The 26,865-nt window shown below is 35.5% G+C and overlaps 1 protein-coding gene across 1 annotated transcript in view; it reads right to left on the reverse strand.

Annotated features, from left to right (window-relative positions):
* LOC133321141 (neuroglian-like) overlaps positions 1 to 26,865 on the reverse strand; it is a 90,353-nt gene that overhangs the window by 4,904 nt on the left and 58,584 nt on the right. Inside the window, exons 3-7 of the mRNA XM_061530233.1 lie at positions 3,328 to 5,564; positions 2,681 to 3,257; positions 2,449 to 2,613; positions 2,003 to 2,380; positions 1,825 to 1,925 (exon numbers count right to left, since the gene is read on the reverse strand). Of these exons, the coding sequence (XP_061386217.1) occupies positions 1,825 to 1,925; positions 2,003 to 2,380; positions 2,449 to 2,613; positions 2,681 to 3,257; positions 3,328 to 5,564 (3,458 nt within the window). The remainder of the gene's footprint in view (positions 1 to 1,824; positions 1,926 to 2,002; positions 2,381 to 2,448; positions 2,614 to 2,680; positions 3,258 to 3,327; positions 5,565 to 26,865) is intronic.

A 26,865-nucleotide genomic window follows, 5' to 3' on the forward strand; every position in this document is an offset into this window, starting at 1 on the left:
AATTTCGCATAACATACTGAATTGAGTGATGACTGCCAAATTTCATGAAAATCGGTCCAGATTTAGATATAGCTCCCACATATACATATATATTTGTCCGATTTTACATAAGTGGTGCACCAATATCCTAATGTTTTCCGATTAACACGAAATTTTTCACAACGTATCAAATTGAGACTTGAATTATGTTATTTGGGTTTTGTTGAAATTGGTGCAGATGCATACCTCCCATATGTATTTCGGACGGGTGTCTGATTGAAAATTAATTTTTAACAGTGCGGTGTACCGTATAGCGTGTATCAATAAATTTGTCCCATGGTCTAAACCTGCACGAATGAAATTAAATTTATCATAAGATTGCAGAAAGACATGAGTATGTTCCTTCGATGGAACATTGACTTGCAGTTGTAAGGATACATATGTAGAATATACCCAAAGTGGTGAAGGGTATCATATAGTTGACCCAGTCCGACTTTACTTACTGGTTAAATAATATTTTTGGTCTATTAACGTGGGATTTTTGATTAAAATTTGTTAAGGTCTAGCAGGGCGAAAAGCGTGAATTTTTAAATGAATTTTCTCCACCCCTTCCACGCCTTATTTTTCCCATCGAAGTGACATAATTTCTTGACATTACGAAGTGGCTGTAATTTGGCTTTCAGGCATATTGATGAACGACTTCTTCACAAAACCTTTTCAACATAATAACATGTTTCTACATAGCCCTCTTACCAATTTTCCAAATTTCCCAATTTTCCAATTTAAATGTTGACATTTTCTAATATATTTTTTAATTTTGAAATATTTTTCGCGGACTTTCAGAGCTGTAAGCGTGAGCAGAGGTGATTAGTGTGCTGAATTACTATGCCTGGTGGCGCAAATAGCCAAATTTTAATTTAATCATGTTCTTATATAAACTTTACAATTTCAGAGGCTTCGACAACTTCAAAGTCAAATTGAGTACTGGCTAAAAAATTTCCCTAGATTTTGGTGAAACTTAGATTTGATGGAATTGTAATTTTTTGTTTTACTTTATTAGTTAGCATTTTAAGGTAGATTTTCTTAAGCAGTTTTAAAATTGCATTTTCAAAAATTATATCGAAAAAAGTGTTGCTTAAAACTTTAGAACTTAGGCAGTTTTTTTATTTGGCTTATTTTAAATGGCAAAGGTGAAAAAAGGCGGCAAAAACATTTTTAAACATTTTCAATCAAACAATTTGAAAATAACGATTTTAACAACATGCATTCAACTTGTGGTTTACCTTTGAAAATAAATTTCTCTATATTTTATTCTTTGGTAAAGTTTGAATTTCTAACGAAATTAATTTTTATTTTGCAAAAATTCTATTTTTTAATGCCAACAATCGATGAGGAGGATGGTGTTGTAGAGGGAACGGCAGAAGCAGTTTCTTCAGCCTGTTCCGACACGGTGGGCAATGATTGTTGTAGTTTACGTGGCCCAGCGGCTGAGCTCATTTTCAACACATAAATGAAGTAATTGAAAAATAAAATTGAAATAAAAATTAAATTAAAAAATATGGAATTAAAAAAATAAATAAATAAAATTATATGTTTATAAATTTTTATAGAAGTTAATTAAAAAAATACATATTCATTTTTTTAACGAATAAAAATATAAATTTTAAAAAATATTAAAAAAAAAAATAATTTAAAATTTATTTAATAATATACTTATACATTTTTTATAATAAAATAAGTAATTATTTTTTATATAATAAATTAAAAAAAATTATATATAAATATAATTATTTTAAGCATCCAACTAAGGTTATAAAGCATTCAATTTTAGTTTTGGAAACCTACCTGTATCACCATCTCCATATTCGGCCATTGAATCGGTATCACTTTCTAGGCCTGGTTTTGCTGAACTAACAGACTGGCGACCAGCGCTCTTGTTGTCCAATCTGAAATTAAAAAATATATACATTTTAATATAATTCCCATATGCTATTGTTTTCACTTAAATTTCCCAAAAACTTACGGTTGTGAGTATTCATGGAAACCACCTTCATCGGGATAGTCGCGTCTGCCATTTGCCAATTCGCGATCATGTACATCGTATTTGCCACCACGATTACGGCGTATAATACAAATAATAATGAACAAGATAATGATAATGGCCAGGGCCAACATCATGCCGATGAACCAGCCGGCATTTGCTAGATTTTCATTGGGCACCTTGATGGGGCCCTCAACAGCACCAATGTCGATTTCTTGAGTTTCACTTTCGGTCATGAAATGACCATCAACGGCGACCACACGGAATTCATAGACAGATTCAGGATCCAAACCGGCAACCTCTTGGTAGTCGCGATTCTTTTCCTCGGGAGTTTGATTCCATTGGGTCTCGCCCTTGATCCTGAGAAGAGAAAATCCAACAATTAAAATATATTCCTTACAAAGGTTTTGAATAAGGTCGTCGCCTACCTGTATTTGGTAAAGAAGTGGGTACCGGCATGGCCCTCACTATTGGGTTTCCAGTTGATGCGGAACTTGGCCAAACCATTGTCCGAGGGTTCTTGGTGATATTCGAAATAGGGTACGGCAGGTTCCTTGGACTCTTCGGTCAATGTGCGTTTTTCAATAAAGTGTCTAAAAAACGAGAAGAAAGCAACGGTTAGAACTTTCTCCTCTCTAAAAAATTAAAAATGTAACTTACTCTGTTCCCTCTCCAGCCTTAGTGGTGGCCGCAATGGAAATCCTATATTTAGTATTTGGTTTCAGGCCAGCCATTTTCATACTTGTCACCCGAGGATCGGTAATATGGGGATCATATTCACGTCGTTCGCCCACATAACTACCTTTAACTTCTTCATAGTAGATTTTATAACCAGTCAATTTACCATTGGGGTTCAAGGGTTTCTTCCATACCAACCAGAAGGCAGATGAACCCATTGGATAGGCAGACAACGACTCAACGGGGGATGGTACACCTTCAGGTGTATCGAAATCTATAACAGCACTGGGTGGGCCATTAAATTGTCCATTATAGGCCAAGACACGGGCAAAGTTCTTTGAATCGGGTTTGAATTGTGTTACCAAGGCCTGATTGGAATCACCCTTGACATGAATTTCACGCATACCTTCCTCACCCTCCTTTTCGGTCCAGGTTTGGATCTTGTAACCCTTAAAGTGACCGCGTATGGATTCAGGGCTAACAGGGTTCCAGTTCAAAATGGCCGAGGTGGCTCCCACCACTTGGGTCATGCTGAAATTTGTGGGGGCCTCCAAAGGACCTGTAACGGAAATTAAAAACCACATTAAAATTTGTATACATATAAAAATATAATTTGTTGCAATACTTACGATCTTCTCCGGACCAACCAACCACTTCTTCGGCAGCAACATTGGCCTGACCCATTTGATTAATGGCCACCACTTTGATAAGATAACGCACAAATGTCGGCTGATCACCAATTACCAAACTATCCTGTTTCCAATCATAGATGTCCTTGTTTTCCCAACTGGCAGCAGGTATATCACGTTTCCAGGATACACGATATTGGAAATTGGGTCCATTGTGATCGATCTGGGGCATTGCAGTCCAGGTGATTACCAAATTTGTGGGCTCAGTACCCTGACCTTGGACATTATCGGGATTCTTATAGGGTACATCAGGTTGTGTGGTACAAACTTCACTATGATCCGATGGTGGTGAGGGTCCAATTTTATTAAATGCAATCACTCGGAAGGTATAATTGGCCCATGGAGACATATCCACAACGAACGAGGTATCTGTAGAGGGTACCTTTTCGTACGCAGCATCCCAAGTGGCTGGGGCAAATGTCGTATTATATTGGATGGTATAATGCAGGATGGGTGAACGATTATCACCACGTGGTTCCCAGGTGATTTCAGCCAGACGGGGTTTACATTTTACACTCTTCAAGGCCGGGGCATTGGGTACATCTTGTACAATAAGATTGGCACTTCCTGAGGCCTCATCCAATTCAGTTCTGGCCACACAGGTATATTCTCCGGAATCTAATTCAATCGTCTTGGCAATGGTCAGGGAGTTATCGTTGGTCTTCACGAAGCGGGCCTCGGCATCGAAATCAATTTGTTGGGAATCCTTCCACCATTCAATGGTCAAATTTAGGGTATCGTCATGGGCCTCATTACAACGGAATGTGGCTGATTGGCCGGCAGCAACTTCGTAATTTTGTGGGGCCTGGGTAATGCGGGTGGCTTCCTTTACTTCCAGCGAACCGTTGGCAGACTTTTCACCAAACTTATTCTTGGCATGGCAGGTGTATTGGCCGAAATCATCATGGATCACCTGTTGAATGTGTAAATCTCCCGAGGGTAAGACAGTGAAACGTCCTCCAGTCAACTCACGACCATTGTGGAGCCATTTCACTTGAGGCTTGGGTGCACCAAACACACGACAACGCATTGTTATATTCTTGCCCGTGACGGTGGCCTCCTTGCGTGGTGGTTCCTCAATCTCTGGCGGCAAAGCCAACACGTTCAAGTAAACATCCTTGTAAACGTAACCCAAAGAATTGGTGGCGTTACAACCATAATTACCCGTGTCAGTTTTCACCAAATCGTGGATAACAATGCGATTCGTTTCAACGGTTCGTCTGGGGTTTGGAGGTGCTTGGCTAATGGGTTTGCCGTTGTGGATCCATTGAATGGTAGGTTCTGGGACACCTGAAGCCTCACAACGGAATTCCACTGTCTCATCTTCGGCAGCATTTTGTATTTCGGGTTCAACGGTGAAATAGGGCACAGCTTGAATTTCCAATTTAATCGAATACGATTGACCCTTACCGACACCATTGAAAACGTCGCAGGTATAGGTGCCGGCATCCTCAAAGGTGGCATAGCGTATAATCAGCGATTTGCCATAATTACCCTGGGATATCCGATCACCCCATTGAATGGGCTCGCCATTTTTACGCCACACCGTCTCGGGCAATGGAGTACCACCGAAAATACAAAACAGTTCCACATATTTACCCCTTAGGGCCACTTCATTTTTCCTTGTCACATACTGTTGGGTGGGGGCGAATTTATTTTGCGATGGACTAATACCGGTTTGTTTAACATCCAGCAAAACACGATTACCAATTTTATATTCATTACGGAAGACCGAAGTGGCGGAACAGGTGTAGAAAGTGTCTGTGGAGGCATCTTCACGGGTAACATTCGAGAACCATAGAGTACCCTCGGGATCGAGAGTCATACGTGAACTGTTGATGGTTTTAATGCCAGCATCAAAGGTATTTTGAATTAACCAATTGACTGTGGGTTTTGGCCAACCATCCGGAGCCTGACATTGCAACGAGAAGGGCTCACCCTCATTGGCTTCGACAATTTTCTTTTCATCCTCCTTGAAGGCATTCAATTCGGCTTTGCGTACAAACACAGAATTCGAGGTGGCAATACCAAATTCATTTTCGGCAAAACATTGATATTGACCCAAATCTTCATCTTTGGGTGAAGTAATAACCAGGGTACCACGACCCGGCTGTTGCAGCATACGATTATCATAGGCTTGCCAATCGAATTTTTTGCCATTCTTTATCCAGCGGTATCTGTAAAAGAGAAGGAGAAAAAATAAAGAGGTTAATTAATTTGACTTTTGAAAAGAGGAGAAGGGAAACTTGAGGTTAAATATTTTGTTTACGAATAATTTAACTTCAGCGTAGGCAGCAGAGCAGTTTTAATTGTTGTTTTATTTTAATGAGTTGATTTCCTTTTTGAATAAATACGAGAGCATCAAGAGGAATTAACTTCTGCATAATTAATTTATGTTTGTTATATTTAACTAAAAAATGCAAAATAATGCATTAAAGCAGCAATTACCAGACTGTCTTAAACAGAAATGTGTAGTAACGCCTGCTTTTTGGCGGGCCAAAACAAGAATAAACAAACATTCATATAGGAGCTGTCAATGTAATCTCTTTCATGAATGAGATATGAAGAGAGTCTCTTTTGCATACATGCAGAAGGAAGTCTCTTTCATAATGAGTCGTGAAGGGATTGCCTTTTGCATGCGTGAACTGTGTCTCTTCTTATAGATTAACTGTGAAGGCAGTCTCTTTTAGAATATGAGATCTAAACGGGGTGCTCTTCTAATTATGGACTCTTTTACATAGTGTTTTGATGCAAGTCATGATGTGAATGATACATGATATCTACAAGAAGACAACTATATTTTGTACGAGCTCTGAATAAAGTAAATGGGAGATAATCATCAAAAATGATTGACGAAAAGAGAAAAAAAGAGAATAACTGTTTAGCCATCACTGCTATCTTACTATTTGTGTATTGTGCTTGAGTGACGGTATTTTATTTTGTATAGGCCTAATATATGAGCCTTTTTATAGACCGGTGGAAGACAAAGGGGATTTTAACCTTATATGAAAAATTACAAATTTCCAAGAATAGATTTTTTCAATATTCATAATGTAACATCTTAAGTAAACATTTTATTCTGGAGTCACACAGTTTGACCTTCTCTGCTTTCTTGCAAAATTTTCCTTTTCCCTGAAAGAAATCCATTTTTACTACATTAAGTAATTGTGATTAAATTGTGTGTGTGTGCGTGTAATATTCGCCACACAATCCGAAACAGCTTCCTACAAATTGTCCATATGGAGCAAGATGGTCGGTGGTCTAGTCTGGACGGAATCGCTCCGGCCACAGACAATAAATATTAAGTAATACTCGTAATGAAAATGAATTGAAATAAATTATGAAAAGATAAAAAAAAAACAAAAGAAGAAGAGTACTAGTACTTTATATTATTTTATTGTTCGCTATTTATTATAAACGGTTAACTAGTAGCAGTAGGGACAAGATTTTGAAGAGCTCTTTTGTCAAGAATTTTAAAGGAGGCAACTAGAAATGAATATGACAATGAGTAGGGCGGCCCACTTCTAATGGCCATGGAATATGAAGTGGAGAAAAAACTGAAGCATCATTTTTAAGGATGGTATTGTAATACAAATTAAATTAGGACGATCAGTCATAGGGAGTCCGTTGAGGAGATGAGTAGCCTATAGGTATGCTACAAAAAGAAAATGTGGTGTCGAAGCCCTCAAAAAATCGTTTTAAAAAATTCAGGGCCTGAAAAAATATTTATTTTTAAATCTACTCACTGAAAAATGCCTATTAAAAAATCTAAGCCCTGAGAAGAATATTAAAACTCCTAAATGTATGCTACAAAGTGGAAATATGGTGCATATTAAAATCTAAGCTCTTGAAAAAATTAGTTTTAAAAATCCAGGCCCTGAAAGAATATTTGTTTTTATAAATCTACCCCTGAAAAAATATCTTTTTCTAAATCCACGCACTGAAAAAAATAAATCTCAAAAAAATCTATGCCCTGAAAATGAGTAGAAGAAAATGATTTGGCCCAAAAAATTGGAAACAATATAAAGGGGCCTAAATGTATGCTACAACAAGAAATATTTAAAAAAAAGTTTTAAAAATTTCAAGCCTGAAAAAAATATATTTTTAGAAATCTGAAAAAAATATGTTTTAAATCCACGAACTTGAAAAATAAGAGAAGGCAGACGGGTCCTAACTTCGGACTTGATCTAGGCTCCGTAAAGATAATAGGTTGTGCAAAGTTTGGTTCAAATCGGACGTTCGATTCGCCTGATATTGGATTTATAAATAATGAACATTTTGACCATTTGTGGGGGAGGTACCAGAAGGAGTGGACCAATCTAGGCTAGATAAATATATTAGACTGTTGACCCGGCCCCACGTTGGTCGCCAATGTAGCAGCTCGTGAGCGGAGCTGGTATGGCTTCATCCGAAACAGCAAGATTAACTTTATACTCATTGTTTAGGAATTGCTTTCAGCTTATGATCTGAGTCCATCAACTTTGGTAAGCGTGGGTAATGATCTTAAGCCTTCAGAGTTCGCTAAACGAATCAGAGTCGGGGAGTCCGGACTCGGAGTGTGGCGATTTTATTGAAAATATATTGAGCTTAGGTACTACTTATGAGAAGCAAGATCCTTGTCTAGCATTGGTTGTAGTAATATCAGTGATGTAGTTTTTGGTACTATTTACAAAATTTTTACAAAGTTAACCGTTAAATTCAAATGTTTAAAACAGAGTTGCATTTTAGTACTTAAATGATTAATAAAACGTTTGTGTTTATACTATAGTAAATCCGTTTCAAAATGTTTTTAATTTTACTGATTTTTATTTTTCTGCTCAAAAAAAGCACTTAATTTTTTTTTTTTAAATTCGCCTCAATTTTTTAATGTAATTATTATTTATTTTTTTTAAATTCAATTTTGTCAGTAGGACGTACATTCAGGAGAGAACAAAATAATAACTTCATGAAATTCTACCATTCCCCCACGACCCCAACCCCCCTTTTTAACCCAGGTCGGCGGCCTAACAATCAACTCGATGCCAATTTAGCCTTGAGCGTTTGAATTATTTATGTAAAAGAACCCAGATAATTACATACATACACAAACGTAGCATACATTTCCCAAAACAGGCGAATACGCATGAAGTCATCAAATGCTATAGAATTTGATTACCTTAGCTGTGGCATATATACACAAACCCATTTACCTACATACATACATATGTATGTAGATAAATTCATGTATACACCGTTTTTTCCATTTGATGTCATTCACTCCCCCCCAGGTCCGCACACCCCTCCCCCGCCTTCGAAAAAATGTTGGTATCTTACAAACAATGATTGCATACTCAAAACGCTCGCTCGCTTGTTCGAATACTACACACATAATATTCAATTCTAAAACTTCTATTCGCATTATTATTGGCTTTGTTTGGTGTTTGTCAGAGATTCGACTTTTGTTGTTGTTGTTCCTATTGTTGTTCCATTCCTTTTGTCTTGTGTTCAATATTCAAGCTTCTAAACAAACGGCCTACCACCCGAACCTCTTCCACAAACAGCATACCCAAACCAAACATTGAGTCACACACAATTCGAGCCACAAAAAACAAAACTTTTTTCTAGGTTTGAGTAAGTAGGTCAAGATGAGGTGGAGAAATGCCGACCAGACACCAAACCATCAACCATTTATATAGGAATATTTACAAACATACACTCCACTCCTCCATCATTCCCAGCTTAATTCCAATAGAATACTCAAGAGCACAGTAGGTATTTTGCATTTGTTTATTTTGTTTTGGTGATGGCAAAACAAGGAACAATTTCATGGGGTTTTGCCTATCGAGGAAGATTATTAGTTATTGTTGGGGAAATAGAAAGGATTTGATTTTTATTTTAAGGGAAATTTTTACTTGAAATTTTATATTGACATTTTTGAATTAGTGTAGGATTGAATTAAATCAAGACACAAAGTTATTTTTTTTTTTTTTGAAACTGAGAATGGGGGTCGCCTTAAATGGCTTTAAATAAAGTCTTATTTCGTTTTTGGAATATTCAATATAATAGAAAAAATAAAAACAGATTTTAAGTTATGGCGCCTAAAAGTATACATCACACATTGTAACATTAACAGCTGACTGTATTTATTTATCGCTTAGCGCATAAAACTATGTAGCAAAATAAATACCAAAGATTTGAGATTTTTCTAATAATTACAATATTTTGTTGAGATTTGGAATTCTAAAAAAATTCCGATTTTAGGTAAATGGTGCATTAAAGTCTTTCGATTTGCACGATGGTATATCGAACTGTATTGAGTCTAGAATAATGTGTCGATTCAGATTTAGATATAGCTCCCATATATATTTTGATCCGATTTTAGGTTAATGGTGCATCAAAGTCCCTATATATCTTTCGATTTGCACAAAATTTGGCATGGCGTACAGAATTAAGTCTAGAATGATGTATGCTAAGTTTCATGAAAATCGATTCAGATTTAGGTATAGCTCCCGTATATATTTTCGTCCGATTTTAGGTAAATGGTGCACCAAAGTCCCTATATATCTTTCGATTGGCACGTAATTTGGCGTAGCGTACTGTATTGAGTCTAGCATAATGTGTGCTAAGTTTCGTGAAAATCGATTCAGATTTAGATAAAGCTTCCATTAACATATTTGTCCGATTTAATGTAAATGGTGTATCAAAGTCCCTATATATCTTTCGATTTGCACGAAATTTTGTGTAGCATACTGAATTGAGTCTAGAATGATTTGTGTTAAGTTTCGTGAAAATCGATTCAGATTTCGATATAGCTCCCATATATATTTTTGTCCGATTTAAGGTAAATGGTGCACCAAAGTCCCTTAATATCTTTCGATTTGCACGAAATTTGGCACGGAAACCGAAAAAAGCTTAGAATGATGTGTGCTAAGTTTCGTGAAAATTGGCTCAGATTTCGATATAGCTCCCATATATATTTTCGTCCGATTTAATGTAAATGGTGCACCAAAGTCCCTATATATCTATCGATTTGCACGAAATTTGGCATAGCGTACTGAATTCAGTCTAGAGGGATGTGTGTTAAGTTTCGCCAAAATCAGTTCAGATTTCGATATAGCTCCCATATATATTTTTCGGCCGATTTAGGGGAACCCCCTATTCTCGATTTTAAATTTTCAAGATTTTCAATGTTTTTGAAAAAGCGCCTATTTTTGATCACAAACTAAATTAAAAACGAATGAAGATCTTCACCGATTGGATTTATCCCAGTTCATACGATAGCTATACACTCACAGAGAAACGTGTCAAAATTTGGAACCAATCGGATTACTAGTTTTTGAGTTATCGTGCCCGCCATTCGTAAGAACACTGCTTCGAGAAAAACTCGTTTAAAGTTTGAAAAGCACTTCAGCCTTCGCTTGATGCTGATAAAATAAATCGGCCATATTTTCAAAAGTTGTTGAGAAATTTTTGAAGATATTGAAATTTGAAATTTTTTTGGGACATTCTTGAATAAATGTAGGTTCAAATTAAATAAGAAAGTAGTCAAATATATATTTCCAATGGGGTCAAATATTGCGAATTTTATTTCATTTTTTTAAAGACTTTGTGTGAATAATTTTTATGAAAAAAAGTAATTCTCCGACCTTTCCAAGTAATGTTCGCAGTGGTTGCCCCTAAGTCCATTATATTCTAATTAAGAGATTTTCTTCTATAAGGGCTATCTATATACTTCCTTGTGGTTTTGTAAAGCAACTAAAGCTCTTTTTCAGGGTAATTGGTTTCCTTTTATTTTTTTTTTTAATAAAAACAACAACATCAAAAAAGTGAAAACCAATGAAATGAAATACAATCCTCCCTACTCTGTGTCAAACAAAAAAGGTTGCAACTAAACAACAACTGTCAGTTTTTTTAATTTCTCCATTAAATCGAAATGTTGGCAATAGCACGCGGTTGCTTGGTCGGACGTCGGCTGTTAACAAGAAAATACAAAAAAATTGAAACATCCATCTAGTTTCAAATTTCACATCAATTGTGTAAATTCGAAAAAAACGATGTGCCCGCCAACAACAATGAATTAAAACCACATTTGAATGAAATTAAAAACGAAGTGAAGTGGAGGTAACTGCCACTATTCAGGTGGTCGTTGGCGGGGTAATGGTTCAATGAGCCTCATGTCAGTAGTATTGGTGGTGGTGGTGCTAATATATTTTTTCCTGAATGTTAACATTTTCATTTCCAATGTGGAGGTAAAGTTCAAATTTCATTTTATAGATGAGGAGGTGGAGATTGATACGAACTGAAAATGATTCATTACGAAGTTTAATGATGATGTGGTCTGGGGTCTATGTCTATATATGAACTCTCCATTCATATGCTACGTATAAACCATTCATGATTTATTCGAACAAAGAAAAAATCATTACCACCACCTCACTTTCAAACACTGCACGGGGAAAGTTTCAAAGGGAGTTTGGAAAAAAATCAACCATGTGGTTAATCCAAAAAAAGTGATGGACATGAAAATCATATCTATGAATAAATTGGAAATGCAAATTTTTGTATTTTCAGTGTTGCCAAACAAAAAAAAAAAAAGAAAATTTAAACATAACCACAAAAAATTAACCCAACAATGGGAAGAAGAATAAATACACTAAAATAGTGACCACATCCCTGGTGCTGGTGGTGGTGAATAACATTACAAATGCTATTGCATATATTTTGTTCCTGCTCTGGCCATTCCATTGTGATAATATATGTGATGGTTGTATAAAATGGGTAAAGGTGTCTGATGTCCGGCTCACCGAACATTGCCAGCCAAGCATAATGTCGCGTGTCAATTCTATGGTTCGGCCTGGATCACTGCTCTGTATTTTATTATTTAATGAATGCATTCAGGTGACCACCACAAGCAGCAGCACCACCATCATTACCAAAAACGCCATCGTCATGATAACACTCATGCATGCATTCATGTTTGTGCCTGTGCGGCATATATCATCAGGAAAAATCTTGATATGCGTAGATTTTTGAATATTATTTCCATAATAATGTAATTTTCCTATCGAAATGCCGCACAAATGGTTAAAGGAAATAATAAATATTAAATACTTTTTTTTTTTGAAAACCAAAAGCGGAGCATTTTTTTTTAATTTCGGACCGGTCGAACTTACTCTTACCGTCCATTGCCATGTAACATATCAAAATTACCCTTTAAAATATATAAAATCGATCGAGATTTTTATATTGCTGAAATGCTATGATAAATTCCGGCAAAACCAAACTACCGACACTTAGGTTTGGACAATTGGGCCATATCGACGAACATGAATTAATATTGCACACGTTTTGTGAAGGACATTGTTTACCCAAAAAGATGTTGGGTTGCCAATTATAGGCACTTCGCACGGCGAAAATATATTCACTTCGGTTGGAAAATGTGCATAGACCGTTAATACTCAAGAACCGATCTTTGAGGACCTTTACTCAAAGATAAGCCGATATTTATAATTTTTGGTAGGGACATTCGCCACCCAATGAGAACTAAAAAATATCGAATTATAGCCACTTTCTAAGGATAAAATATAGACACATTGGCTAAAAAATTTACCTAGGCCATTATAAAAGCCTATAAAGGGCCAGGGCATTTATACTCAAGAACCTATCTTTGAGGAACTTTACTCAACGATTAGGCGATGATTATAACTTTTAGTTGGAAGATTTTCCACCCATTGATAACTAAAAAAAAAAAAAAAAAAAAAAAAAAAAAAAATTAAAAAAAAAAAAAAAAAAAACAAAAAAAACCAATAAGGGGTCAGGCCTTTATACTCAGTAACCGACCTTCGAGAACCTTTACTTAAAATCCTATAAAGGGTCAGGGCCTTTATACTCAATAACCGATCTTTGAGGACCTTTACTCAAAGATCAGGCGATATTTTAGTAAGAAGATTTTCCACCCATTGATAACTAAAATATCGAAGTGGAACCAACTGAATCGATTTCAAAAAAATACTCGAACACCAAACTGGACTTAATTCAGTAAGCTGTGCAATTTTTTTCCAATCGGACTCATTTTGGGAGTTTAGTGTATCATTTAAATAAAATGAAATGAAAACGAAACTATATATGGGAGCTATATCTATACCTGAACCATTTTCATTGAAACTTAACTCACTCAATTACATACGTTATGCCAAATTTCGTTTCAATCGGACAAAAATTGGGAGTTTGGTGCACTATATACATAAAATCGGACGAAGCTATATATGGTAAATATATCTTATTCTGAAACGATTTCAACAAAACTTCACAAAGGTCAAATTGCACTTAATTCTGTACGCTGTGCAAAATATCCTCTCATTCGGAGAAAAAATTGGGAGTTTGGTGCACTATTTTCATAAAATCGGACGAAACTATATATGGGAACTATATCTAAACCTGAACCGATTTCAACAAATTCAGTACGTTGTGCAAAATTTTGCCATAATCGGGCAAATATTGGGAGTTGGTGCACCATTTACAGAAAATCGGACGAAAATCTATATTGGAGCTATATCTAAATCTGAACCGATTTCCACAAAACTTCGTATACATCAATATGGACTTATTTCAATATGATGTGCAAAATTTTGTATTAATAGGACAAATATTGGGAGTTTACTAAAAATCGGACGAAACTATATATAGGAGCTATATCTAAATCTGAACCGATTTCAACAAAACTTCACAGGCATCAAACTGTACGCTGTGCGAAATTTTGTCACAATCGGACAAACCATGTCCACCATTTACCAAAAGTCGGATGAAACTATATATGGGAGCTATATCTATATCTGATACGATTTTTTTTTTCAATTTCAATAGGGTTTGTCCTTGGGCCATATAAAGGACCGATGGTAAATTTCCTCCAATTCGGATCACAAAAATACATGGACGTTCGGACGGACAGATGGACATTCAAAGTTTCCTTCTGCCTGTTACAAACATATACGCAAACACATAATACCCTGTACCACATAATACCCTGAAGGGTATAAAAATATCCACGCCTTTGGTTGGCCTAAAAAATATATAATTTTTAAGCCTATATAATTTTTAACTATGTTGGCTAGAAAAAAAAATATATTATAAAAAATTTGTGTCCAAAAAGAATTATTTTTCATTAAAACATTTAAAAAATATTTTTATGAAATTAAAAAAAAATATATCCACGCCTATGGTTGGCCCAGACAGTATATATTTTTTAATCCAAGTCTAAAATGTATATATTTAAAAAATTGTGTGTCCAGGAGTGGAATAAAATTCAACATAATCTCTGCCTTTGCCTATGCAGTTAAACAATCCACCGCTTAAATAAAAACTCAAAATTTTAAATAAAGATTAAAAAATCGCCTAATGTTAAATTTATAAATATATTTAAAAAAATCCATGCCTTTGGGCTTATGGAAAAAAATTTGTTCCTTCCAAGTAGAATCCGAGCACACTTGTTCTGTTTAGTACCATATGGTCGGTCAGTTTGTCTGTCTCTCCTGGTTAAATATGCTAATGCCCTGTCTGTCGGTCAGTCCGTCTGATCAATACTCGTATGTGATGGAATTTTGTTTATATGAAGTTTTTATTGTTGTTGTTGGTATTACTAAAATTGTTGCAGTTTGATGTGTTTTGAATATTAATTGAGGAAATAATGAAAAACTGAAAAAAATACAACAACTCCACATACACACATTAATATGCAAGGCATTTTGTTGTAATAGTCCAAACACACACACACCTACACATATCGAAGAATGTTTTTTAGGGTATAACTATTATGGCTGACCAATTTTGAATGACGGCTTTTTTGGGGTGAATAGGCACAAAGTTTTTGGATAATTTATGCCTATAATATTTAATGTTTTTTTGGTCATATAAATTACCTGGCATTATGAGTAGTAATAGTTTTTTTATTTTAATTCCATATATGACGTTATTTTATTATTAAATGGGAAATATTCTCTTTTTTGATTTTTGGTATTAAAGTAAGTCCATGTTGAGAATTTTTAATTTGAAGATGATTTTTATCTCTTTTTGAGTTATTTAAAAAGGCTTGTGAAGGAAGCAAAACTATGTCACAGCCTGGATTGGTAAACTCAATCATAGAAAAAAAAAAATATTTAAAAAATCCAGGTCTTATGTATGTGTCAAAAAATTTATTTTAAAAATCCACGCCTTATGTAGGTCCTTAGAAAAATGTTTTAATTATTATTTTTTGATTGAACCCTGCAGAAAGGTGTAAAGGTATAGCATCTCTCCACCCTTTTGAGAGCATACGCACGCTCCCAAATTATATACGATTTGATTCAGCAGCATATTGCGAATCGCATTACCCTGTTGCTTACCGCTGACGTCGCACTTAAAACTCCTTAAACAATTCTGACACGTTTAGAAATGTTTGTTAATATCGTTGTTGTTTTTGTTCTTGGCTCAAGAAGTGGAAGTGTCTGAGAATCAGGACACGTGTCTGAACATTGTTTAATAAAACGCCGAATTCGTAGACATGACGGGCACGTGGCCGCCAAAGTAAGCAGGCAAACAATATCTCACCTAAATGATGGAGTAGTTATGGTGATGCTGATGATGATACCCTGGAGTGGAATTCAAAGGGGCAAAGGGCCATGCAAAAATATTATCATAACAAAACACTCGAAAAGTCTTTGTATGGGGTTTTTTCTTTTGGGACAAAAGTAAATATCGAGTAAAGGATAATAAACCAATAATGCGTATGAATTGCTGAGGAGAAGTGTGCCAAGTTAAAAATTTCAATTCCTTGGGGAGAGAGTGAGACCAATTGCTGCTAAGGAAGGAAGTATGGCGGAAAATAAGACTAATTTTCAAATGAAGGGTGAATGAGAAGAATAAGTTTTTTTTTCGTATTGAGAGGATGGGGGAACGGAGACAAAAACAAAATAATATTTTCCTTTTTTCTTCTTCTCATCAAGAAATGATTTATTAATAAGTGTTCCCTTTGTCTACATCGCCCTTGAACTTTTTTGTTGAGGGGCATACCTACCCCTTATATTATGTAGCTGTTTGTCGTCCTCTTGGAAAGGGAGGGGGTTAATATAAGAAACATAATTTATGACTTTTTTCCAGGTTATTTGAAATGCGAATTTAAAGTTCCCATTGTAGGTCCTTAGAAAAATTATTTAAAAAATCCACGCCTTATGTAGTTGGGTCTCTAGAAAAATTATTTAAAATATCCACGCCTTATATAGGTCTCTAGAAAAGATAAAGATGAACAGACCAAAGACATATTTTACGAGCGCCCAGAAACAGCATATGATCGTTGCCCTGGCCACGACATTAAAATTCTGATAGGAGATTTTAATGCAGAAATCGGAAGAGAAAATATCTTTGGCCCCACCGTCGGAAAATTCAGCCTCCATGAAGAAACATCAGACAACGGCATGAGGTTGATTGACTTCGCAGCAGCAAAAACATGATAGCAACACCACCAAATCGATCATGTTGTGATAGACAGAAGGCATTCATCCAGTGTTTTAGACGTCCGATCGATCCGAGGAACGAATATCGATTCGGACGATTACCTTGAGGCAACCAAGTTACGCACCCGTCTTAATGTAGCAGTAATGGTGCGATCTAATGTAACACGGAAATTTGACGTCGAAAAGCTGCAAACACAACAGATAGCAGAAGCCTACTCCGCTCAACTTACCCAACTGCTTGACGAAAGCGCCCCTTGTCCCGATAATAATATAGAAGCACAATGGCACAGAATAACCCACTCCCTACTAACTGCAGCAAAAGCAACACTTGGGTACCAAAGACCACCATCAAGAAATCCGTGGTACTATCAGGAGTGTCGTAATGCTACTGATTTGAAAAACGCGGCGTATAGGGCAACCCTGCGGACAGTAGCAACACATAATGCGATGAAGAACTATCGGGAGAAAAGGAGAGAGGAGAAACGTATTTTCAGAAAAAAATAACGAGCAAGAAAAACGTGAGTGTGAGAAAATTGAGATGTACAGGAGTCAGAATGAATTTCTACCAACGGATAAAATACCAAACCGAAGGCTTTGGTGCAGTCACATCCTCCTGCAAGATAAAGAAGGAAACCTGGAGACAGATGCAGACAGCGTGCTGAGGATCTGGAAGGAGAATTTTGCAAAACTTCTGGTATCAAATAGTAGCAGTGAAGTGGATACCCCAGAACCAATAATAGATGACGATATAGAGTGCATACCACATAGCCAAGATGAAGTCAGAATAGCAATCAATCGGCTGAAGAATAATAAAATAGCAGGTGCCGATGGGTTACAAGCCGAACTATTCAAGACTGGTGGTCAGATGCTGGTAAGGAGCATTTACCCGCTGATTAGTACAATTTGGCTAGTCGGAAAGAACCTCTCGGAGCCCTTTAATACCGAACGAGGATTCAGACAAGGTGATAGTTTGTCGTGTGACCTTTTTAACATCCTGCTGGAAAAGGTCGTACGAGAGGCAAAATTGAACAGAAATGGTACTCTGTACACCAAACAACACATGTTACTCGCCTACGCCGATGACATCGACATAATGGATCGAACATTGAGAGCGGTAACAGCCACCTTTGAACACATTGAGAAGGAGTCTGCCAAAGTGGATCTGGCAGTAAAAGGCGAGAAGACCAAGCTCGACGTCCAGTAGACTCGGACCAACTGTGTAACTTGAGAACTACAGCTTCGAGGTAGTCAAAGATTTTATATACCTTGGTTCCACCGCCATAAATAAAACGAATGACATCAGTTTTGAAATTCGGAGAAGGATAGTGATGGCCAACCGATGCTACTATGGTCGGTCTCTAGAAAAATTATTTAAAAAACCCATGCCTAATTTTGTCTACAATTTATTTCGACTATACTGAAATCTCCACATTCCACCATGTGATTATGTTTACGCAACATTTATCTCTTTAATCATAAAAGGAAGATGACATCATAATTATTTTGTTTATGAAATTAAATCTTGGAGAAAAAAAAATCCATTAAATTTGTACATGATGTACCTCTCAAAAAAATCGAAGACACCATGACGACCCCTCTTCTCAAAATAACACAATTTTCTTCACAAGCCAACACATGACAATGATGAATGGATTATGATTTGAAATATGACAAAGATTGGAATCTGAGGGTTTTAACAAAAATATATGGAGATAGATTTTATGAGAAGAAGAGCATCACTTCGTAATTGTTTAAATGTGTTCTGCTGGAGACTGCCCAGAAGATGAGGCCATAGCCAAAAATAAACCAAAGTCGGCTAATAAAAAAGAAACAATTAAAAATTTCATTTTGTTCGCCTGGGCCGCACTTTTTATACCCTCTATCATGAATTGGATTTTAAAAATACCTAAAATCCAATGATAATCCAAAATTTCAAATTTCTAAAAAATATTATTAAATTCTTTAAAAAAACATTTTCTTATTGACATCAGTACTTTAAGATTGGTGACTTCTCACTTGAATTTTCTGTGTATCTTTTTTTCCGGCCCCACAAGTTTTCCCCATATAACAATAAACTGAAATTAATTTATTGTTTTAGTCGTTGGCTGTCGTCAACTTATAAAACATGTTATGTATATTCCCTCCTCTTCTTCTTCTTCTCCTTTCCGAAGGACATTAATATCCTTTTGTTGTTGTTTGACAAAGCAAGGCAGGAAAAACAAATGTGTGACCATAAAAACTTTAACGTCATCTGAAAAAAAAAACTTTTAAAGAAAACAGAAAAACGAACCAACGAACGAACGATTGCATAGAATTCGCAGAAGTCCTTGTGAGGAAGAGAGGACCTCGGAGTATGAAGTCATTCATATTTTCATTTAAATGTCACCATAATGTGTGTAGGTCCTCTCTCTCTCCTCACTTGTTTTTTTGCAAAGTGGTTATAGGAAGAAATAGGGGAAAAAACTACGTCAATATGACGCATAATCCATTACTCCTTGGAATAGAAAAAAACCCTTGGGAACCTCGATGAGAATATGCGTTTCTCTTAATGTGTTCGGAAAAATAAAAAAATCAGTGGTAGGATAGATAATTGTTATAGAAAACGAAAATCAGAAAACTCACTTCCTTGGGGAGGAAATTAGAGCTCCAGTTCAAATGAGAAAAAAAATCAGAACCTCAAAGTTTACTAAGGTGAAGATTTTATAACCTCCACCTTAATGTGCAGGGTATATTCAATTTGTCAATACCTTGCAACATTCACCGTAGACCCAATAAAGTATATTTATTGCTGATCAGAATAAAATTCTATGTTGATTTAGTTAGTTCAGTCTTTTTGTCCGTCCCTCTGTTAAAATCTCGATAGAACTGGTAGTATTCGGTATTTAAGGCACCTTTTTATACCCTTCACCACACTGTGGTACAGGGTATTATGTCTTTGTGCATATGTTTGTAACAAGCATACGGAAACGAGATAGACCCATGGTTCCTTTGGAGAATATGCATAGAATCACTTTCTGAGTCGATTTATGCATGTTCGCCCATCTGCCTGCCCAAGTATTCTTGTGAAAACAGTACAGGTCGCATTTTTGATTCGAATTGGATGAAATTTGGCACAGCTCATTTATTTGGCCCTAGGATGAACCCTATTGAAATTGGGAAAAATCGGTTCAGATTTAGATATAGCACCCATATATATTTTCGTACGATTTTACGTAAATGGTGCACCAAAATCCCAGTTTTTTCCGATTGAGACGAAATTTGGCATAACTTATGGAATTGAGACTAGAAAATAGTGTGCTAAGTTTCATTGAAATTGTTCAGATTTAGATATAGCTCCCATATATTTTTTTCCGATTATAGGTAAAAGGTGCACCAAACATTCAATATTTCTCCGATTCAGACAAAATTTTGCATAGCGTACTGAATACAGTCCAGTTTAATGTCTGTGAAGTTTTCTTGAAATCGGTTCAGATTTTCATATAGTTCCCATACATAATCATATTAATAACGATATAAAATCTCCCCCTCGAAAATTATCTTTAAGGACATAAGTTTCAAGATAGCCCACATATAACGGTGCCTTCCGAATTCCGGTATTTTGGTGTCAAAATTGGTTAGGGTACCTACCGACTTTCGGAATTTAGAGCAATTTCAATAGAACCCCATGTTTCTACACAGCTCTCATACAAAGGTCCTTCGTCAAGGGGTGATAGCCTGATTTCTGCAGTTTGGTATTTCGTTTTCTACAGGACGCAATTTACCATAGTATAGCCTCCATACAAAAGGCCGATCAATATGAGGTATTTTGAATGTCCACCATTCTTTTTAGATATTTTGGTGTCAAAATTGGTTAGAGTACCTGCCAAATTTCGGAATTTAGAGCATAGTAATTTCAATATAAGCCCATATTTCTACACAGCTCTCATACAAAGGCCACGAGACAAGGGGTTCTAGCCCGATTTCTGCAGTGGGGTATTTCAGTATTTTTGCAGGATACAATTTACCATACAAAAAAGCCGATCGATTTAAGATATTAATTATTAATTTCCACCATTCTTTTTAACTTTTTTTCGAACCATCATTTGCATGTTTTTTTTAATATTTCTTTTGGTCCATAGTAGTGTCGGATATTTCAAATTTATTTATTTTTTTTTTAACAATATATTTGTCAAGTACTCTGCAGACAAATTTATTTCTAAAATAACTGAGTCTGTAATTGTTCGTGGGATTTTTTTTTTGCAATTCTCATTGTAATCCTTAATGGCCCATTGTTCTTCCTACTACCCCATTTATTCAAAATCGACCATAATGTACATCATTAAAACCCAATTATGTTTATTGTGTTTTGTCAAACAAAATTTAAAATGCCATTAAACATACTCGCAGGCTATTAAATATCCACCCCAATACCCCCATGCCCCTATGGAAGCTTTATAATAAAATGTAAATTTTAATATGTGGTTGTAATTTACAGAATATTTAAAATTCCGTTACACACTGAATTATTTAAAACAACGACCCCAAAAAGGAATGTCATCATTGTCACAAACAACAACAAACCGCCAAGTTCGCTAACATGGAAATGGGAAGAAATGTCAATAGGGACAAAAGAGGAGAGGACAAAGTCTACAAGGAAACGTTGAAATGAAATAGAGTCTCAAACTTTCGCATGCACACACACACCCACCACTGTCACCCGATACTCTTTGGGGAAAAATGGTGTAATAGTCTAATTTTAATATAACAGAAATCCATTTGCCAGCCGTCGAATCCCTGGCAGAGAAAATGATATGCAAGGATATACTATTTTGGGGCATGGCATGTCATGCCAGCTATGCCACTGTACATAAAACATTTTCCCATTCAAATGTCGAAATATTTAGGAGATACCATTTGTATTCCTACACAGGCAGTTGGAGAGACAAACCCAGCTAGTCAGTTAGGCAGTTGGTTAGACAGTCGAGTTGGGTAGTTGTGCATTTTTTCGACAACGCTAACAACCCCATTAGCTAGATAGATTACATCAGGGGATAAGTAGCAGTGACACATGTTATTGTGTGTATGTTTTTTTCTTTGTAACCGTTTATATGGCGCGGAAATGTAGTCGGGTGGAGGAGGAGGGGGGAAGAGAAATATTCTAAACGCTACAAGGACATGCTATGTCTTGTAAAATTATTAACATGAACTCATTCGGCAAAGGAATGTTACTTCATTTCCTCTTCGGCGAAATTTGTCATAAATAAGCGGTGACATAGTTTGGCGGAGGTTTCGGAGAAGTTCAGAAATTGATAAGGAGCATGGAATTAAATATTCTTAATTTTCTTCACAATACCTTCTTTACGATAAATATTAAAAATACCGAAAATCGGTAGGTATCATTATGTGGGGGCTAAGGCCTTAATGCGGGCCTATAAATAGTTCATTCTCGAAACTGTCATGGTTGTTTTTTTTGTAGGATAAATAGTCTTGGAACTCCATACTTTGTAGAGTATTAACTGACAATTCCGAGTACAGAATAAATCCCATACTATGGAGGAATAGGGCTATATGAGGACAACCCCAAATTTAATATAAAAAATGAGGTTATATGGGCATTACCCTCAAAAGGAAGCGAATATCAATCTTTTTTAGGAGGGAGATTTGTTACAATATACGATTATAAAAGACCAATAAAATATCAAAACCTTCAAAATACCGAAAATTGATGGGTGAAGAGATGTTGTACTAATAACAACCCAAAGTACCAAATTTCAGCGAATTCGGTTGAAAAAAAAAACGCTCAAGAACCCCAACATATCGAAAATTGGAGGGTTCCCTTTATATGGGGGCTACCCGAAAAAATTGACCTATATTATAATTTTCACTGAAAAAACTTTATACTAAAAATGCGAAATTTTAGCGAATTCGTTTGAAAAAACCCGCTCAAGAACCTCAAAGTATCGAAAATTGGAGGGTACCCTTATATGGGGCTACCCGGAAAAATTGGCCTATGTTAATAATTTTTGGTGTAGAACCCAAATTATCGAATTTCAGCGAATTCGGATGAAAAATGCGCTCAAGAACCCATACATACCGAACATTGGAAAGTAGCCATATATGGGAGCTAACCGAAAAAATTGCCCAACATTTATAATTTTTAGTGGAGAGATTTTGTACCCAATAAGAACCGAAAGTACCAAATTTCAGCGAATTCGGCTGAAAAACGCGCTCAAAACCTCAAAATATCGAAAATGTCGGTGTACCCTTATATGGGGGTAACCCGAAAAAACCTATTTTTTATAATTTTTAGTGGAGGAAGTTAATACCCAGTAAGTACCCAAAGTACCAAATTTCAGCGAATTCGACTGAAAAACGCGTTCAAGATCCTCAAAATACCGAAAATCGGTGGGCTTCCCTTATATGAGGGCTACCCGGAAAAATTGACCTATGTTTATAATTTTTAGTGGATAAAGTTAATACCCAATAAGAACCCAAAGCACCAAATTTTAGAGAATTCGATTGAAAAAAGCGCTCAAGAACCTCAAAATACCTAAAATTTAAGGGTACTCTTATATGGGGGCTACCAGAAAAAGTGGAGCTATATTTATAATTTTCAGTGCAGAAAGTTAATACCCAATAAGAACCCAAAGTACCAAATTTCAGCGAATTCGGTTGAAAAACGCGGTCAAGAACCTTAAATAACCGAACATTGGGTGTATCCTTATATGAGGTTTACCCGAAAAAATTTACCTATAATTATAATTTTCAGTGGTAAAAATTCATACCCAATAATAACCAAAATTACATAATTTCTGCGAATTTGGCTGAAAAACGCACTCAAGAACCCCAAAATACAGAGAATTCGGCTATATTTAAAATTTTTGAAGGAGAGATTTTGTACCCAATAAGAACCCAAAGTACCCAATTTCAGCGAATTCTATTGAAAACGCGCTTAAAATCCTCAAAATACAGAAAATTTCAGGGTACCGTTATATGTGGGCTACCCGAAAAATGAACCTATATTTATAATTTTCAGTTGAGAAAGTTAGTACCCAATAAGAACCCAAAGTACCAAATTTCAGCGAATTCGGTTGAAAAAATGCGCATAAGAACCCCAACATATCGAAAATTAGAGGGTACTCTTATATGGGAGCTACCAGAAAAATGGACTTATATTAATCATTGTTATCGGAGACAGTTGATACCTAATAATTACCCAATGTGCCAAATTTCAGCGAATTCGGTTGAAAACCGTGTTCAAGAACCCCAACATGGCGAAAATGGAGGGCTACCCGAAAAACAATTTACCTATATTTATATTTTTGGTGGACAAAACTTAATACCTAATGAGGACCCAAAGTACCAATAGCAGCGAATTCTGTTGAAAAATGGGCCCAAGAACCTCAAAACACCCTTATATGGAAGCTATGCCCAAACGTGGACCGATATAGTACATCTTCGTACCTGACCTGCCTGCAGACAAATGACAACTTTATGCAAAATTTTGACGATCTATCTATGATTACGATCTATAGAGTGATTACAACAGACAGACGGACATGTGTAAATCGGAAATGGCTTTATAGGGTCGGAAATGATTATTTCGATGAGCTACAAACGTAAAAAGAAACTTAATATACCCTCTATGCTATGGTGGAGGGTTTCAGAAAAAAGCAAATCGTCTGAAAATTTAACAAAAATCTTATCTTATAAATCTTAATTAATTAATCTTAAAAATCTTATTATCTAATTTTTTTCATACAAAAATATGTCCCTAACTATTGCGAAATTTTTTTTTCTACATTATTTTCATTTATTTCTCAATTTCAATACAGATTTCAACACAGTATAACAAATCACTTCCATCACCACCCCATCTTGAATAATTAAAATGAATTTTAATTCCATCATTAATTACGTTTATTGTTGCTGCAGCTGTTGTTGTTGTTGATTTTTTATGGAGCCCATATGGCGGTGGGATTACAATCAATGCCCCACAGCTTTGGTGGCCTAATTTTAATCTCCCCATGGATTGTGGAACAAATGGCGCCAGTTTTTTTATCATTTGCCGTCATCAAAGGCAAGTTGCAAATTTTCTCAGAATTTGCGGCTACTGATGGGGGAAATTGAATGTTTTTTTCCACACCAAAAAGATAAACTAGAAACTCCCTAGAACTACATGACCACAGAGGGCCAGTGACCGACCAACTTTGATTGCAATACTACTTGGTAGATTGATGGTCTGAATGGAGCTGCGCCTTCTTATCGTGCAAAATAAATATATTGTGGTTTGTGGTTTCACATGCACTACAGCGAAATTATTTTACTTTGCAGAGGATATTTTTAAGAACATTTAGTTTTTTCTAACAATGCCAAAAAACTTTCATGTTTAAAGGCAATTTTGGTACTCCATTAAAAAAAACCTACAAAAAATTAAGCACCTTAATAACACAAAAAAAAAACTTTAGACTTCAGACTTCAGAGAACATTCAACCCAGAAAACGTTTTTTTATTTGCTTTTATTCTAAATATTAACCCCAGGTGTAAAAAATGTGGCAATCGAAAAACAAAAACAACACGCCCAATTTTTTATAATGTTGTTCATATAACTTTTATGACCCTCCAAACTTCTGATAAGAGAGAGAGAGAGAGGGAGAAAAAAAAATATCCCACAGAGGATTGTGGGTGGTTGGGTTGAATTTGTTATTTCGCCAACCTCCAAGAAGGTCCTTTACCTCTTTGAATAACGAACCAACCGAGAATGGAGAAAATAAAATAGAACAAAACTTTATCTTGGGAATTTTACAATGCCTTCACTTCTATGCCTCAGTCACTCACTCCCCGTCTATACCTTCTTCTGAGAGTGTCATATATTAAAAAAGGATTTGTAAGAAAATAATTTTCCGCTAGCGTGTCATAATGTGGATTTCGGTGAAAAATAAAATAAATGTTTTTTTTTTATTTTAATTTCCTCTCACATGACGACATGCAAATGTGTGACAAGGTGATGATAAACTTTGTGATAAAAAAGCTACCAAAATGATGTGAACACCTCTGGAACTCCACCCAAGAGAGTGAGGTGGCATACAAAAAATATGCTATTAGGAAATGATGAGATTTTATTAAGAAATGAGGCACCAAGGGAGTGGATAAAAAGGATAATGAACTTTAGTTAAAACTTAAGAAAGTTTTTTACTGAAAAAAAAAAATGATTGGAAATTGTGGGATTTAAAAAAAGAATATTTTTATTAAAAAGGGTACTTTTTATAAAAAAGTGTACTTTTTCTTAGAAAGGGTACTTTTTATTAAAAGGTGTACTTTTTATTAAAAAGGGTACTTTTTATTAAAAAGGATACTTTTTATTAAAAAGGATACTTTTTATTAAAAAGGGTACTTTTTATTAAAAAGGGTACTTTTTATTAAAAAGGGTACTTTTTATTAAAAAAGGTACTTTTTATTAAAAAGGGTACTTTTAACTAAAAGGGTGCCTTTAACTAAAAAAAGGTACTTTTAATTAAAAAATTGTACTTTTAATTAAAAAGGGTACTTTTAATTAAAAATGGTAAATTTTATTAAAAAGGCTACTTTTTTATTAAAAAAGGTACTTTTTTATTAAAAAGGGTAATTTTTTATTTAAAAGGGTACTTTTTTATTAAAAAGGGTACTTTTTTATTAAAAAGGGTACTTTTTTATCCCTCCACCATAGTATGGAGGGTATATTAATTTTGTCATTCCGTTTGTAACTCATCGAAATATTCATTTCCACCCTATAAAGTATATATATTCTTGATCAGGGGACAATTCTAAGACGATCTAGCCTATTCCGTCCGCCCATCCGTTGAATCACGCTATCTTCTGAAGGAATTGATATAGGGTGCCGAAATTTTGCATAGGTTTGTCTTTTGTCTGCAGGCAGGTCAAGTTCGAAGATGGGATATGATATGACGGTACAACCCACTTTTCGGTATTTTGGCGTTCTTGAGCGCGTTTTTCAACCGAATTCGCTGAAATTTGGTACATTGGATTCTTATTGGGT

The sequence above is a fragment of the Musca vetustissima genome, unplaced genomic scaffold, assembly GCF_032173495.1.
Source record: "Musca vetustissima isolate MV318-11 ecotype Yass unplaced genomic scaffold, APGP_CSIRO_Mvet_v1 utg17252, whole genome shotgun sequence".
Lineage (NCBI taxonomy): Eukaryota > Metazoa > Arthropoda > Insecta > Diptera > Muscidae > Musca > Musca vetustissima.